General features: G+C 47.1%; 5 protein-coding genes across 8 annotated transcripts; 1 reads left to right on the top strand and 4 right to left on the bottom strand.

The window, feature by feature from the left end:
- Positions 1 to 61: 61 nt before the first annotated feature.
- Positions 62 to 1323, bottom strand: LOC6500824 (cyclin-dependent kinase 20). The gene is made up of 5 exons (XM_001953946.3): positions 1010 to 1323; positions 573 to 957; positions 373 to 523; positions 193 to 316; positions 62 to 137 (listed from the first exon to the last, which is right to left on the bottom strand). Exons 1-5 carry the CDS (start codon positions 1208 to 1210, stop codon positions 111 to 113), a joined length of 888 nt encoding a protein of 295 aa, XP_001953982.1. The 5' UTR covers positions 1211 to 1323; the 3' UTR covers positions 62 to 110.
- A 119-nt stretch (positions 1324 to 1442) lies between these two features.
- Positions 1443 to 6915, top strand: LOC6499759 (gamma-aminobutyric acid type B receptor subunit 2). Of its 4 annotated transcripts, none has more exons than XM_001953945.4 (13): positions 1443 to 1589; positions 1957 to 2234; positions 2357 to 2838; positions 2901 to 3081; positions 3135 to 3353; positions 3405 to 3700; positions 3766 to 4129; positions 4194 to 4304; positions 4370 to 4594; positions 5000 to 5348; positions 5405 to 5510; positions 5565 to 6031; positions 6093 to 6915. In XM_001953945.4, the coding sequence occupies exons 2-13, from the start codon at positions 1971 to 1973 to the stop codon at positions 6731 to 6733; spliced, it is 3705 nt and encodes a 1234-aa protein (XP_001953981.1). In that variant the 5' UTR covers positions 1443 to 1589; positions 1957 to 1970; the 3' UTR covers positions 6734 to 6915. The 4 variants fall into 4 exon arrangements, with proteins under 4 accessions (XP_001953981.1, XP_032307755.1, XP_032307754.1 ...); XM_032451864.2 differs by having other exon boundaries at positions 4370 to 4606; positions 5408 to 5510; XM_032451863.2 differs by having other exon boundaries at positions 4370 to 4606.
- Positions 6916 to 6968: 53 nt separating this feature from the next.
- LOC6500823 (bursicon) lies at positions 6969 to 7749 on the bottom strand. Its single transcript, XM_001953944.4, has 3 exons — positions 7617 to 7749; positions 7435 to 7559; positions 6969 to 7380 (listed from the first exon to the last, which is right to left on the bottom strand). The coding sequence occupies exons 1-3, from the start codon at positions 7744 to 7746 to the stop codon at positions 7114 to 7116; spliced, it is 522 nt and encodes a 173-aa protein (XP_001953980.1). The 5' UTR covers positions 7747 to 7749; the 3' UTR covers positions 6969 to 7113.
- A 130-nt stretch (positions 7750 to 7879) lies between these two features.
- LOC6500822 (aminopeptidase N) lies at positions 7880 to 11101 on the bottom strand. The gene is made up of 6 exons (XM_001953943.3): positions 10427 to 11101; positions 10072 to 10368; positions 9815 to 10001; positions 9513 to 9760; positions 8331 to 9452; positions 7880 to 8267 (listed from the first exon to the last, which is right to left on the bottom strand). The coding sequence occupies exons 1-6, from the start codon at positions 11068 to 11070 to the stop codon at positions 7967 to 7969; spliced, it is 2799 nt and encodes a 932-aa protein (XP_001953979.1). The 5' UTR covers positions 11071 to 11101; the 3' UTR covers positions 7880 to 7966.
- Positions 11102 to 12726: 1625 nt separating this feature from the next.
- On the bottom strand, positions 12727 to 16389 carry LOC6500821 (membrane alanyl aminopeptidase-like). The gene is made up of 6 exons (XM_032449860.1): positions 16284 to 16389; positions 15380 to 15911; positions 15159 to 15323; positions 14376 to 15092; positions 13172 to 14287; positions 12727 to 13108 (listed from the first exon to the last, which is right to left on the bottom strand). Exons 2-6 carry the CDS (start codon positions 15904 to 15906, stop codon positions 12811 to 12813), a joined length of 2823 nt encoding a protein of 940 aa, XP_032305751.1. The 5' UTR covers positions 15907 to 15911; positions 16284 to 16389; the 3' UTR covers positions 12727 to 12810.
- Between the last annotated feature and the right edge of the window lie 61 nt (positions 16390 to 16450).

Below are 16450 nucleotides of genomic sequence, written 5' to 3'. Positions count from 1 at the left end.
GCCACCCTAAAAAATATTTAAATCAGGGCGGGGATAAAAGTGACCAATGAAAGACACCTAATTTTTTTGTCAAGAAGTTGTTTATTTTGATAATATATGTATGTTTAAATCTACTGAAAATAATTGTGTTCCACAGCCTGCAAAGTAACACAAATTTTTTATTAGCACTTTACCACAATTTTTTTTACTAACCTCGCTGGCTTTTAGCCTGTTTTTGGGATTGTAGACCACAAGATTGGACACGAGATTGATTTCAACGGCGTGGGTGCAGCTGGGAAATAGGTTGTCCCAGTGTATTCCCACAGAGTTTGGAAATCTGAAGAGATGGAGACACGTAAAAAGGCATGGCAACATGTACGTGCAATTACCCACCGTATCTTACTATAGTCCGGCAGAGAGGTCAATTCTGGCCACTGATTGAGTCGCGGACTGCCAAGGGTTCGGATAATGATGGCCAACTGCTCTATGTCGGTTGTTCCCGCAAACAAGGGTACACCGCGCAGCATCTCCGCCACCACACAGCCTAAAAGAAGGATATTAATACATTTATCTTAAAATAAGCATCTACCCACCTGCTGCCCACATGTCAACCCCGGTGCTGTATTTCTGGCTACCCCAAAGAATCTCTGGAGCCCGATACCATCTGGTCGAAACCTGGGGTGAATACAGCCGCGATTCTTCGTCCGGAAAGTATAAACGAGCCAGACCAAAGTCGGCTATCTTCAATACATCCGCCTCAGAAATCAATAAGTTAGCTGGCTTAATGTCCCTGTGCATGAGTCCGGCTTCATGGAGATAGGCGATACCTTTGAACATTTGGTGGGCAAATTTTCGGACCTGCTGGCGGCTTAAGGGATTTACCTCGCTTTTCAATCGACTGTACAGGGTGTCGGGCTGATACTCCAACACCAAGGAAAGCCCAGTAAGATCCGGGTATATGTCAATAATATCCAGGATCTAAAAGAAAGTCATTACTTTTCTGTATATATTTAAATGCAAAGCAACCTACGTATTCCGACTTGCAGAGCTGCAAGGTTTTAATTTCCCTCAGTGTATTCAATGCTATGTTTCCGAATTTGTTTTTCAGAGCAACCTTTTTAATGGCCACATCCTTGTTGCGCTGCAAATCGATGGCCTTAAAGACGCATCCATGGACGCCTTCACCGATTTTCTCGAGCATTTTATAACGACTTGGTGCATAGTCCTCCATTCTGTATACTGACAATTTTCTTCCATACAATTTGGTAGTGGCCACGGGGTTCTGACCATGGCAACGGCCACAACAAACGCCAACTAGCGAGCAGCTGATGGATACACCTGTTGGCTGCTCCGGGTTGTTTGTATGTTTACCCACCCCTTTCAAGGGGGTGGATGTCCTAGGCCAAGGGAGCTGTCAAGCTTTCGGTTCGGGGACATGCGCACTTCCGCCCTCATATTCCTCCTGTCAGCCAAGTGTCAAGTCAGGGGGATACATAATTTTTCGGACCCTCGCAACTGCAAAAGTATCGCTCGGAGATTAAAATTAATGAAACAGATAAAAAATGGCAGCGATTGTTAAATAATTTCCATCTAATAGGAAAACTAAGCTGGTGAGTTATTCCAGGAGATCAAAGTGGAGATTTAATTGTAAACGTAGTGACTGTTTGGTAAAAAAGATATTGAGGCTGGTAAATTATGTATGGCGGTGAAAGCATACAAAATGACTTTCTAATGACCAAATACTGCTGTAATTTAAAGCAATTTTGCTGGAACTGGCCTCAGCCTTGTTCCTTTTCAAATTGCATGCGAACTTGCAACAAATATACGCTTCCTTGGACGCAGCCTTGTCTGCGAAGGCCTCGGGCACCACCGCCCATTTAGTGCCACCACCCACAGCTAACTACCCTCCCACCCACTGCTACAACTCCAAGTTCATGTCCTCGAATTACCTTTCTAACGTTCAGACTTGTTTTGCAGGCCACGCGGTCAACATGCATCGACGGAATTGGATGCGTCCTGCAAGTCAGCTCCTCCTCGTTCTTTTGATCTTCGCGGGCGGTTGGAGCGCCTGGGGCAGGACTGCCAAGCGATCGGACGTCTATATTGCGGGCTTCTTTCCCTATGGTGACGGCGTGGAAAACTCTTACACTGGTCGCGGGGTTATGCCAAGCGTGAAGCTAGCCCTAGGCCATGTCAACGAGCATGGCAAGATACTGGCCAATTATAGGCTGCACATGTGGTGGAACGACACGCAGGTGAGAGTTAACAAAGGGTATAAAATACTTCCACTAGCTGCACCAGCTGGCGGAGACCCTGAACTCGATATTGTTAGAAAGAATTGTTAGTTTTTACAATATGTACACTTTGTCTCTTTCAGTGCAATGCCGCCGTGGGTGTAAAATCCTTCTTTGACATGATGCACTCTGGTCCCAACAAAGTGATGCTCTTTGGAGCAGCCTGCACCCACGTCACCGATCCGATTGCCAAGGCCAGCAAGCACTGGCACCTCACCCAGCTGAGCTACGCTGACACGCATCCTATGTTCACCAAGGATGCGTTTCCGAACTTCTTCCGGGTGGTCCCCTCGGAGAATGCCTTCAATGCGCCGCGCCTGGCACTCCTCAAGGAATTTAATTGGACGCGGGTGGGCACTGTGTACCAGAACGAGCCGCGGTATTCTCTGCCCCACAATCATATGGTGGCCGACTTGGATTCTATGGAGGTGGAGGTGGTGGAGACCCAGAGCTTTGTCAACGATGTAGCCGAGTCCCTGAAAAAGTTAAGGGAAAAGGATGTGAGGATCATATTGGGAAACTTTAACGAGCATTTTGCAAGAAAAGCCTTCTGTGAGGCCTACAAGTCAGTTGGTTTTTTCTAAGATGAAAATAAGAAATTTGAAAATAATTATTGCTCATTAACAGACTGGACATGTATGGTCGAGCCTATCAGTGGCTAATCATGGCAACTTACTCCACCGAATGGTGGAATGTGACCCAGGACAGCGAATGCACTGTGGAAGAGATATCCACGGCCCTGGAGGGCGCTATTCTGGTGGATCTACTGCCTCTGTCCACGAGCGGCGACATTACTGTAGCGGGAATTGTAAGTAAATTAAATTTTCTTATCCCAATTGGGCTTGAAATATTCTTGGACAGACTGCAGATGAGTACCTGGTTGAGTACGACCGTCTAAGGGGCACCGAGTACTCCCGATTCCATGGCTATACCTACGATGGAATCTGGGCAGCCGCTTTGGCTATACAATATGTGGCCGAGAAACGTGAAGATCTGCTGAGCCACTTCGATTACCGTGTCAAGGACTGGGAGAGTGTATTTCTGGAGGCTCTGCGAAATACCTCATTCGAGGGAGTGACGGTACGCTATTTAAATTATATATGAAAGCGATCTTAACTGAATCATTTTTAGGGACCTGTTCGCTTTTACAACAACGAGCGGAAGGCAAACATTTTAATAAACCAATTTCAATTGGGCCAAATGGAGAAAATTGGCGAATACCACTCGCAGAAATCGCATTTGGATCTGAGTCTTGGCAAGCCTGTCCGATGGGTGGGAAAGACCCCTCCCAAGGACAGAACTCTGATTTATATAGAACACAGTCAGGTTAATCCCACCATCTATATAGTATCGGCCAGTGCTTCGGTTATAGGCGTGATTATAGCAACTGTATTTCTGGCCTTTAACATCAAGTACCGCAATCAAAGGTGACAATTCGACTAAATTTTTCTTTCGAGCCTATAAATATTTAATATTCCATATTCCATTTTAGGTACATCAAAATGTCAAGCCCGCATCTGAACAACCTGATCATAGTGGGCTGCATGCTGACCTATTTGAGCATTATTTTTCTGGGTCTGGACACTACCTTGAGTAGTGTTGCTGCTTTTCCCTACATTTGCACGGCCAGAGCTTGGATTTTGATGGCAGGCTTCAGCCTTAGTTTTGGAGCCATGTTCTCGAAAACCTGGAGAGTCCACTCTATTTTCACCGACCTGAAGTTAAACAAGAAAGTTATAAAGGACTATCAGCTGTTTATGGTTGTGGGTGTCCTCCTGGCCATAGACATAGCGATAATAACTACCTGGCAGATAGCGGATCCTTTCTACCGAGAAACGAAGCAGTTGGAACCGAGGGTAAATACTTGAATTTTGTGATGTATAATATAATATATAATATAATTAATGTTGTAATTTCTAGCACCATGAGAACATTGATGACGTCTTGGTGATCCCTGAAAACGAGTACTGTCAATCCGAGCACATGACAATTTTTGTGAGCATAATCTATGCCTACAAGGGCCTCCTACTGGTGGGTAGTTCATTACTAAATCATGATGTTAAGCCCATTAACTATATAATTAACCTATTATCTAGGTCTTTGGCGCATTTTTGGCCTGGGAAACACGTCACGTTTCCATACCCGCCCTGAACGATTCCAAGCATATTGGTTTCTCGGTTTACAATGTTTTCATCACCTGCTTGGCTGGAGCGGCTATATCTTTGGTTCTTTCTGACCGCAAGGATTTAGTTTTTGTCTTACTCTCGTTTTTTATCATTTTTTGTACGACAGCCACTTTGTGTTTGGTGTTCGTACCGAAAGTAAGACTGGTAGTAAGGAAGTTTTGTAGTTTTTGTAGCTGTTAAACATTGTAAACTCGTTGTTGTTGTTTTGCAGTCTGGCGATGATCCGATCGGCTTGATTATATAATATACCACACCGATCGGACCATTGTCGTTTCTTTACATCACATTTGTTACATTTAATACAGAAACAACAAGTACTCGATATTTCAAAACAGTTCTCCAAACACTACAGACTAACTATGACTTTAGAATTCCAAAAACCATTCTCCCCAAAAAGTGGCAAGTTTATAGAGAGATATTTCTATATGCTTGCTGCTGCCTTCTTCCCCCAACTGTTCTATCCGTAGTTTTGCTTCCCTATGTGTATCCAAAATGCAGCAACACTTCCATTCAAAAATTCAAAAATGTTCAACTTTTCAGCTGGTGGAGCTGAAGAGAAACCCCCAGGGCGTGGTAGACAAGAGGGTGCGGGCCACTTTGAGGCCGATGTCGAAGAACCGGCGGGATTCTTCCGTTTGCGAGCTAGAGCAGCGCCTCCGGGATGTAAAGAACACGAACTGTCGCTTCCGTAAGGCGCTCATGGAGAAGGAGAATGAGCTGCAGGCCCTGATTCGCAAAATAGGACCGGAGGCTCGGAAGTGGATTGACGGCGTAACCTGCACTGGAGGTGGTGGCTCCAACGGGGCCAGTGAGCTGGATCCCATCCTGAGCGATGACATAGCCAGATTGTCGGCTCCTCCGGTGAGGAGGGAGATGCCAAGCACTACAGGTAAACTATGGGCGAAGGAGGTTTCCATACAAATGTGTTCATGTTATTTGTCATAGAAGTTACCGAATTGACCTCTGTGGATAGCGTAACTTCCACCCACGTGGAGATGGACAACTCCTTTGTATCGGTGCAGTCGACTGCCGTAGCTCCTTCCTTGCCTCCGTAGGTTACTACATACAGTCTGATTTCCAGATATAATATCTATTTTTTAAATAGCAAAAAGAAAAAGCAGTCTATTGTGGAACATCATTCACATGGCCCAGCTGCCACCATGATGCAACCCATCCAGCAGCAGCTGCAACAGCATCTCCAACAGCAGCAGCAAATGCAACAGCAACACCAGCAGCAACAACATCAACAAATGCAGCAACAGCAACACCAGCAGCAACATCACCGGCATTTGGAGAAACGAAATTCGGTGTCGGCCCAAACGGACGACAATATTGGAAGCATAACCAGCACTGCCGGAAAGAGGAGTACAAGCGGGGACTGCCAAAATCTTCGAGAGCGACGTCAGTCCACCGCCTCCCGGCACTACGATAGTGGCAGCCAAACACCAACGGCCCGCCCCAAGTACAGTAGTTCGCACCGTAACTCCTCTACGAATATTTCAACCTCCCAGTCCGAGCTGAGCAACATGTGCCCGCATGTGTCCAAGCCCAGTACTCCAGGAGTGATGAAAAGTAAGTTTATGAAATAATAACAAGAGGCTTCATACTCATCGACAATCCTTTGAACCTTCAGCTCCCACTACTTCCGATCATCGTCGCACCAGCATGGGCGCCGCTCTAAAGTCCAACTTCGTGGTATCCCAGAGCGACCTCTGGGACACGCACACGCTCTCCCACGCCAAGCAGCGCCAATCGCCGAGAAACTATGCTAGTCCCCAGCGCTGCACGGAGCATCATGGGCACAGCATTGGCATGGCCTACGACCCCAACACCACCTCGCCGATCCAGCGGTCCGTGTCGGAGAAGAATCGGAATAAGCACCGGCCGAAGCCGCAAAAGGGCACCGTCTGTCAGAGCGAGACGGACAGTGAGCGGGAGCGTGACCCGCCGCCACAGATCACCAGGGCGGAGCAATGTGCTGTGCCCCGGAAGCTGAGCCGCAACTCGAACATTCAGTATGCTGCCCACCACCACAGTTCACCGAACGTGGCGCCGGCGGAGAAGCAAAGGGGCAAGCAGCGCGGGGGCAAGCACGAAAGTAGCAGCATCTTTGGGGCCAGCAGCGAGACAGAGCTCCTCGAAGGCGAAACGGCCATCCTCCCCATCTTCCGGAAACTGCTCACCGAGAAGAGCCCAAATTATAGGGGCCGCAGTGTGGTGGGCCAGAGCTGTCCGAATATATCCATAAAATGCGATATCGTCGAGTATTTGTAGGGGGAATGATTATTTAATAGCCGAAAAGCTCCTATTCGTTAGATCCAGTTAAAGTGTAAAGACTATCCTTGTTTTTCGCTCGATACGCATCTACATTTCTAGGTGGAGTGGCGATACACCGTTTAGAGAACTAGTAGCAAATGACATGAGATTTGTTAGTTGACAAATAAATTTAAATCCTATGATGCGAGTTTTACTTTTTAGGGGTATTTGATGGTCTTAAAAACAGGGCTAATCAAGATCAGACATTACATAATTTTATTTACTATAAAAAATTCCCATTAAGATATAGAACTTTGTTTGATTCTCACTGTGGACAAGCAAATACGGCAAATTTAATTTATTTCAAAGTTTGGAGTTATGTGACTGTGACGGGCGATCTATTGCAGGGCAATACGCCGGAAATGATTGTTCAGGGGACCCTCGTCCGAGTAGCCAGCGATTTCCTGGGGCACAATTCCAGACTCCTCGATAGAGGTGCAGGGCCGACACATGCACTCCAGGGGCGCCTTGGTCAAAACCTTCTTGAATTTCCGCTCGCCGGGCTTCACCTTGGGGCAGAAAAGCGATACGGCTGCCTCACGTTCGCCAGACTCCTGGCAGCACATGCACGAGCGCTCCATCTGCCAGATTTTGCTGCCGGAGACCTATAAGAATTAGTTGTAATTAAACTGCACACAGAAGAAACATATTAACTCCACCTGAATGTAACTGGCACAGCGACCCACGCAGGCGAACGAAGGTATGGGCTTGGGCACACAGCCAGGATACTGCAGGACATGTATCACGGGTGTCACCTGGCAGTCGTCCCCCAGATGCGTGATATCTGAAATGGGGAGAACATTCTAATCACGCTTCGGATCCAACCACAGTCAGTCTTTACCATTGTCAGAAGAGGAGACCGCATTATCCGCCTGGGCGGAGCAAAGCTTCAGCAGACTGACCAGAACGCAGTAGAGCAGGATCAGGACGAAGAGCTTGTTGTTCTCGTGGCGGAGCAGGTGACGCAGCATCGTGGAATGGAAGACGCAAGCAGCAGTCGCAGGACCTTTATACCAACGACCCGCGCCGGAGGATGCCGCTGAAATGGCTCGCTCCTCGGCTGTGTGAATTATGGCCTAATAAAGCTCGCAGCCGGCCAAAACCTTTTTGACGTTTTGCCTAGTAATTGCGAACACGAAAAGGGCATTTCCCCCGCGGCGCAATCTTTCTTTATTTCTTTTATGCACAAGCTTAATAACTAATAGCAATCAGAGCCAGGCTGGACAAAAGCAGCAGCAGTAAGGAAGTGGCATGAACGAAACTAGAGCTGTTTCGCTTGGCCAGGAAGCTCACTAGACGACCGAGTCGTTGTTCGGCCCACTGCAGATTGGCCTCCACCGAATCCAAGGACTTTGACAACACAGTAGCCGACTGGCCAAAAAGCTGCTGATTATTCTGGTAGAAGTCCTGTAAGAGCTGCTGTTGTACTCGTGTGGTAAAGTACTCAGCCATATCGCCGATTACTTCGGCTGTTTCCGACCAGCTGTTTAAGCTGTAATAAGAATCTATTCGTTAAAAATATGTCTTTTGTAAAAAAAAAATCAGTTCAACGTACCTTACAGCCAGTTTAGTAATATTCGTGGTGATCATTTTAAAGATAGGCTCAACCAAATCCGGATTCTCCTCGTACAATGTAGCTATGCCTACCTTCTTCATCTCCACAGTGGTAGCGTTTTCCAGTATATATTTGTAGTAGTGCGTTTCATAGTCCCTGGTGCAGCTCATGGCAGCCCATAAGAGTTGCTTCTCCGTGGGACGGGTTTCTTCTAAAAATAACTTCCAAACGTACATGAATCCGGAGAACTGGCTGCTGCCCGCACAGTAAAAGGTCTGTCTGTAGTCCGGCGAGGGTTTCTTTGGTTCAGAGGCAGTGATCATCTCATGGACCTGGTCCCTGCACCCACTGGCCTGATACCGGCTTAACCAGGCTACAACCTTGTTGCGACTGGCCACGTCCAAGGGAGTGTCTTCCTCTTCGCTCCAATCCACGCCCAACTTATCAAAAACAGCCTCTGTGTTATCTTCGAGATAGCTCCTGAAACTGGGCAACTGCTCAGGTGTAAGACGCTTGGCCACCGATTGGAGATTCTCGAAGAAAGCGTACCAGGGTACGTAGTCCACTTCACTACTCAGATATTCCAGAAACTCAAATACCTCGGAGTAATCCAGATAGCCCACTTTGGCAAAGTTAAAGAAATCATCGATCATCTGGGCGCGGTTCTCGACGGGAATCCCGCTGTGGTTCCGGGCAGCCAGAGCTACTTGCAGATTGGCCATCAAAGTTGTGTCGTATAGGACCCTTTGGTAGTTGGACTGACGCAGATTCAGAACAATCCAGTCGATGGGATCATCAAACTCCAACTGGAATATGTCCACCACCTTGTGCAAATAGGCGGAGGGAGTTAAGTTGTCAAAATTGGGGTGGAGGTTGGTGGCATAGGTGAGGGGCACGGTGTACTTCAGGGTAGCATTGCTGCCATCCCCCGGGCTCAGGAGAAATCTCATCTGTTCGATGTGGACTATATGATACTGACGGGTGACGTTTACAATCAGCATGGGGAATCCCACTTGTTCCGTGTAATCGGCAAAGAAGTGTTCCAAATTTACTGCCGGAGTAGCAGGCCAGTGCTCATACAAATAGAAAAACAAGTTTCTGGGCTCTGTGTTCGACAATTGACTAAAATAAAAGTGATTTTAGAGTTATGACCTGTACATTACTACCTTACCACTATCTTACTATTGTTTCAAATAATCCCGGATGGCAGCGTTAAAGTTTTCATCTCCCATGCAGTTCCTCCACATCCTGACAATGCAGGCTCCTTTGGCGTAGGCGATGGCACTAAACTTAGAGGCTATCTGGGAGGGGGTTTGGATATCTGACTCGGGACTGGTCATGGGTTGGGTGCTGTTCCTGGCATCCGTTGCGAAAATCAATTGCATTTGTCGCACTACAAACTGTTCGTCCAGGTGGTACTCCGGATAAAGCTATGCGGATGTTGCTATAAGATAGGCAGGTGAACATCATACAACGGATCTCACCTGATGGGCCATAAAGTACTCGTAGTAACGGGCGAAAGCCTCGTTCAGCCAGAAGTAACTCCACCAGGAGAATGTCACGCTGTCTCCAAACCACATGTGAGACGTCTCATGGGCAATGATCCGTATTGCGAACTCCTTGTCGGACCAGTCATCAGTATATCCCGGAATTCGCACCAGAACATCATCACTATTAGGACAGAAAATACAGACATATACCCGTATATCAGACATATATTTTTCGTTGTCTGTGTACAAACCTATATATGATGAGACCCCAGTTTTCCATTCCGTTGTGTGGAAACCGAGGAGAACTGGCATATTGAAGAACCTCGTTTCCCAGCTCGGCATAGGGAAGAGCAAACAATGCGTTGTAGGCCTGGATCACTCTTTGGCCCACCTCATAGCTGAACTCTGTGTTGTTGTAGAACTCTGGGCGGGAAAGGACTGAGAATTCATTTGTATTTCCTCGAGCCGTATACCCGGTAACCATGAAAGCCAGAAGATAGGTAGACATCGCAGGAGTTACTGCAAAACTGTCTACAAACCGATCCGACCTGAAATTTTAGAATCATTTACAATATATTTTATAATGCAGAAGGATTGAGTGCTCACCCCGATTGAGTTGTTTTGGCCAATTTGGTATTAGCAATGGTCTGGTAACCACTCGGCCTGACTATCTGAAGCTGGAACTTGGCTTTTAGAGCGGGCTCGTCGAAGCAGGGAAACACGTAGCGGGCATTGATACGCTGCATCTGGGTGAGAGCCAGCCACCTGGTGGTATTAGTCTCCGCCTCTTCATAGCTGGCGGAGAACAATCCAGCCATGTCCGTCCGAATGCGCCCGGTGTACTTGAACTCCACGATGTAGTCCCTACCCACTTCGAGGGGCTGCGTCAGTGGAACTGTCACCTGTTGGGTGGCAGCCTCGTAAATCATCCGGCTGATATCGACGGTCTCCACTTCTGAGCCACCTGTGAGGCCCCCTCCGACGTCCAGCAAACGGCATGACGATATCTCCAGCGTATCTGCGTGCAAAGTGATTTGTTGGATCGGCGATGGGCCGACCCCCCGCACAGTTATGCTCACTTCGCCATCAAAAAGAGTCGGGTCGCTAGAGTCTCTCAGCACACCGATGGTCAGATTATAGTAGGAGGGCACAACACTACCATTCAGCCTGAAGTCCAAGCCCAAAACAGAGCCAATCAAGAAAACAAGCAAAGACCAAAAGGCCACGGAACGGGATGGCGAACTGGTCATGCCGGCGGTGTTTCCAGAACTGGAGAGATCGGCGTAATAAAAAAACAGTCGCTCCCCGATGAAAAAACAATCTGATGATTAGATTATATATTCTGCCAGCGATTAAAGCGGGAATCACACCTCTCTCTGTTATTTGTTATCACCTAATATTTACCAACTTATCATCGTGTGAAATTAAGTGGTTGGTTAGGGAAATAATAGCACACAGTACATATGTCTTCTAAACAGATGATTTAAGGGGCACTTGCTTTAAGATAAAAAATGTTCACTCAACTTTGGTAAAATACTTGGAATCATAATTTTAATCTTTTTCAGTTTCTTCAACCGTAAGTAAAAGCTTCGTCACCAAGCTGAAATAAAACAGTTTTCATTTCCGAAACGATTTTAGCCCATAATAATTCTTTATTAACAAGAAAGGAAAGGTAACTTCGGGCGGAGCAGAAGTTTATATACCCTTGCAGTTGAGTTACACTCCGGTAGGTGGCGCCACGCATCTTATATTATTAGATATGTAGCGGATCGTATATAGTCGTCCGATCGTTATGAAATTTGGCATATCGAATTATTTTGCCCAAAGAGGAAACCATTGAAAATCCCATCCTTCTAACTTGAAAAACAACGAAGTTATGGCTTTTCCGATCAATCAGTTATATGGCAGCTATAGGATATAGACGGCCGATACTTATAAAATTTGGCAGATCGTATACGTTTGCCTAAATTAGAATTCATAGAAAGTCCCATCCTTCCAACTTGAAAAACAACGAAGTTATGGCATTTCCGATCAATCAGTTATATGGCAGCTATAGGATATAGTCGACCGATCCCGGCCGTTCCGACTTATGTACTGCCTGCAAGGGAAAGAAGGGTGTGTGCAAAGTTTCAACTCGATAGCTTTAAAACTGAGAGACTAGTTTGCGTAGAAACAGACAGACAGACAGACAGACGGACAGACGGACAGACGGACCGACGGACAGACGGACATGCTTATATCGACTCAGGAGGTGATCCTGATCAAGAATATATATACTTTATAGGGTCGGAGATGTCTCCTTCACTGCGTTGCACACTTTTGACCAAAATTATAATACCCTCTGCAAGGGTATAAAAATATATTACCAATTATGTCCCCTTTCATAAAAAAGCTTAAAGTCCACAGTGGTATCAACTTCATAATCATTTATGATTCGTAGAAGAAAAATTGATTTGGAGGCGTGATAAGCGTTACGGCTCCTATGAGTAGCAACATCACTTTAATCTAAATATACCAAATGAATCGCCCGAATTCCCAGAAATTTTTTTAATGTTATAAAATATTAAGTCAATAAATCAAGTAAGTTGCCAGGTTTTTGGCAACCTAAGATGATCGATTGTGTTTGTATTCACAACATTTTAGTATCTTGGCTCACTAATTTAGTTTTAACTTATTGCGAAAAATAGTTTTCAACTCTAAAACGAATCGATGGCTTTACGACGATTATATTGGTTGATTGGCCAATAGGCACTTTAGCTCAATGAAATCCCGTAAAGATTGTGGGCTGAATCATCAAACGGGTAATAGGACTAATCAGATTGTAAAATTTGTTGTCAAGAAGGTCATTTAGGCTTAGTGTATGATCGATTTGGCCAATATACTGAATATACGACTTCGGTCTTATCTACGTTTTTATAGTTTTTTATTTTACGAGGTACAAATACTTTATGGGCCCGCGTGACCCGATTGCACCTAATCTTCACTTCTGCTTAGTGGCGCAGGATGGTAGCCAGGGCCACCAGGAGAAGGCTCAGCCCACTCAGGGCACTGGCCATGGCGCCTCCGTTGCGTCCAGCCAGGTAGCTGCGGAACACACCCAGCTTGGCCTGCGCCCATTGTAGATTCTCGGACACGGTGGCTTCTGCCGCAGTGAGAGTGGCCTGGGAGGATCCGAATTTGGATCCACTATTCTTGTTGAAGTTCTGGAGATCGGCGTACTGCTGTTCGGTGGTGAAGCGGGCGGCGATGTTGGAGATGACAGTCGCCACTGCGGAGTATCCGCCCATTCTGTTGTTGCAAAGAATACAAATCAATGAAAATAATCTGCTTACTGGTACCTAAAACACTTACGCTTCAGCCAGTTCCTCGAACTTCTGGGTGACCAAGGCAAACACCGGGCTCACATTCTCGTTGTTCTCAGTGTAGAGAGTGGCCAGCACTGAGGACTTGTCCTGGCGACGGATTTCGTCACTAAGGATCAGGTTGAACACTCGCTCAATTAGGGCCTGGGTCTTCACACAGCCGAACGAGTTCTGCAGCAGGGTCTCCTCGGTGGCCACGGTCTCGACCTTAAACTTGTTGTATAGAGCCTCGAACTCGGTGGAACCGCCCTCGCGCAGACCCACACAGTACACTGTGGCTCGGATGTTCTTGGGCACGGTTGACAGGGACTGGAAGTAGGTCTTGGCCCGGTTGATGCAGTCGGCACTGCCGTAGCGGCAGGCCCAGGATAGAACCTTGGTGCGCAGGTAGATGTCCAAGGCAGTATCCGACTCCGTCTCATTAAACCCTAGCTTGTTGTAGGCCTTCTGTGTAAGCGCTTGGATGTAGCTATTGAAGTTGGCGGTGTCGTTGCCCAGGCGGATGGTCAGGAAGCTGAAACCGTTGAAGGCGGATGTCCAGGGAATGTAATGGGTCTCCGTCTCCAGGTACTCGATCACATCCAGTGTAAGGTTGTAGGACAGGAGTCCAGCTCTGGCTAGGTTGAAGAGATCGTCCACTACTTGGGCTCGGTTGTTCTCGTGTATTCCGCCCCAGTTGGCGCTGGCCAACTGACTATGAATAGCATGCCAGAGGGATTCCGTATAGTTTACTCGGTAATAACCTGTTTGCTGTAAGTTCAGAATAATCCATTTAGGAGCCTGGACAAAATTCACATTCATTGCAGCACTGCTGCGCAGGATAAACTTCGGAGTGACATTTGTGAATTGGGGCGCCAAATCTGTGGTGTAAGAAATGGGCACAGTGTAGGTCAGACTGGCGTTTGAGCCGTCGTTCTCCTTCAGGAGGAACCGCTGCTGGGAGAAGCGGATGACGTCTCCATTCTGTTCCACCTTGATCAGGGGATAGCCCACCTGGGTGGTGAAGCTTTCGAAGATGTCCTTGGAACTTTCATTATAGCTGGAGTTGGGCCAGGTGTTCTGCCATTCCGCCAGAAGGTACTCAGGAAGCGATGGCTTATAAGAGCTAAAGGAATAGAATAGATTAGTTTCAATATTTATAAATTATGTATTATATCATATTGATCGAAATGCGAATGGAAACTGCGACTTACTTCTTGACAAGATAGTTCTGCAGCGCCAATCGGAACTCAGCCTCTCCCATGGTGTGCTTGATCATCCGGATGAATGTGGCGCCCTTATTGTAGGAGATGCTGTTGAACATGCGGCTCAGGTGGGCGGGGGTGTAGGTATTTGGGTCGGTCAGCGGGTTGGTGGCATTCGTCGAATCCATGGCCATAACAGACTGGATCTGGTCTACAACGAACTGGTTCTCCAGCTCCCACTTGTCCTCCGCCATAGCGGTGCCAAAGTACTGGAAGTACCGTGCGAATCCCTCGTTAAGCCATGTGTAGCTCCACCACTCGCAGGTGACCAGGTCGCCGAACCACATGTGGGCCTGTTCATGAGCCACCACGGCGGCGATCGCCTGGCGGGAGGCCAGGGTAGTGGCGGACTCATCCACCAGCAGACTGCGTTCCCTGTAGGTCAGAAGACCCCAGTTCTCCATGGCACCGGCCGAGAAGTCGGGGATAGCTGCCATGTCCATTTTGTCATTTCCAAGAGTGTAGTAGTCCAAATTCAGGTACTCGCCCATCTTCTGCAGGATCTCGATACCAACATTGTAGGGATACTGGGTCTGGGCATAGTACTCGGGGCGGGCCAATACGCGGAACTTGTCGTCCGTGCGAGCGGCAAACTCGGAAATGATGAAGGCCACCAGGTAGGTGGACATAATGGGCGTGGTCGCAAACACATCCTCGAAATAGCCACTGTTAAGATGTTGATGATGAACCAGCCATTATGGTTTGAAGAACGAGGTTTGTTTCAAAACTTACGCTTCAGTGCTAGGGTAGGATCCAATCAGACGCGTGTTACTGACCGAGTTGAAGGTCCTGTAGCGCTTTAGGGTGATGTTGAAGGTGGCCTTGAACTTGGGCTCATCGAAGCTGGGGAAGGCGCGACGGGCGTGGTTGGTCTGGAACTGGGTGGATCCCAGCCATCTGCAAGTGGATTATTTAAGAGGGAGTTTTTTTGGAGTCACTTCGGATTTACGCACTTGGTAACATTGTTGTCATCCACGTAGTAGCTCTTGTAGAACCCATGCATGTCGTCCTCCATTAGACCCGTGTAAACGAAATGCAGGATGTACGGAGTATTCGCCGCCAAATTAGCCGCCGTGGTCAGCTTCACAATATCCGTGTCCGGATTGGTCTCGTTGGCGGCATTGAAGTTTGTCCCGGCCGGAGTAGCCACTCCCTGAGCGGGTTTGGCCCAGTACTCGCTTACCGAGAAAGTGAGGTTCTTGGCGTGGAGGTGCACCGAGTTGGTGATCTCAGTCGGAACCACTTCGATGTGTACCTCACCGTCGAAGGTGAAGCGTTTGAGGCCATCGGACTCCAAAAGGTACGGGCGTAGCGTGATGTTGTAGCTGACGGGAAGGATGTGGCTGGCCAGTCGGTAGTCGGCCAGCTCGGTGGCTAAAGTGACCGGGGGCTGAACTTCATCCAGGATCAACGGACGGGTGTCTGCAGCCGTCAAGGACAGGCAGGCTGCCAGAAAGAATGCCACTCGCAGAGAAAACATTTGTGCTGGAAATAAATATAAATTCGGGAAATATTAGAACAACTTTTAAATCCATTCAGAAAAAAGTTAAATTAATTCTCGGTATCCAAAAAAATTGCGATCGTGTGTCAATTGTGTGTTAATCAATTACATAAGAATTTAGATTTTTGGAACATCAGTTGCAGTTGCACCTATTATATATGGTTATTGTTAACACCTAAAATCGCACAAACTGATAGAAAAATTTTTTAAGTTGGAAAATAGTAAAAAATAGTCGCCAGTTGATATTAATTCTTAAACGAGCCTGCGAATAAGTTATTTAACAGGATCTATACTTTTTTTGTAGAAATCGAATTTCATCAGACCAATAAATCTTATGTAATCCCCGAAACACTCACTTTTCACGACGGCCCCGGAACTAGAAATAGGTTTAAGTCTTTCGCAGGCCACTTGGGTCGCGATTCGGTTCGACAACTAATCGACGCCTGGTCCGACACCCAATATATATGGGTATCCGGGCAGCAGATGGGGACTTTTATTATCAATGGTCTATCTACAGCCTTAA

Source organism: Drosophila ananassae, chromosome 2L (assembly GCF_017639315.1).
Source record: "Drosophila ananassae strain 14024-0371.13 chromosome 2L, ASM1763931v2, whole genome shotgun sequence".
Taxonomy (NCBI): Eukaryota; Metazoa; Arthropoda; class Insecta; order Diptera; family Drosophilidae; genus Drosophila; species Drosophila ananassae.
This window is presented reverse-complemented; position numbering and strand designations above follow the sequence as displayed.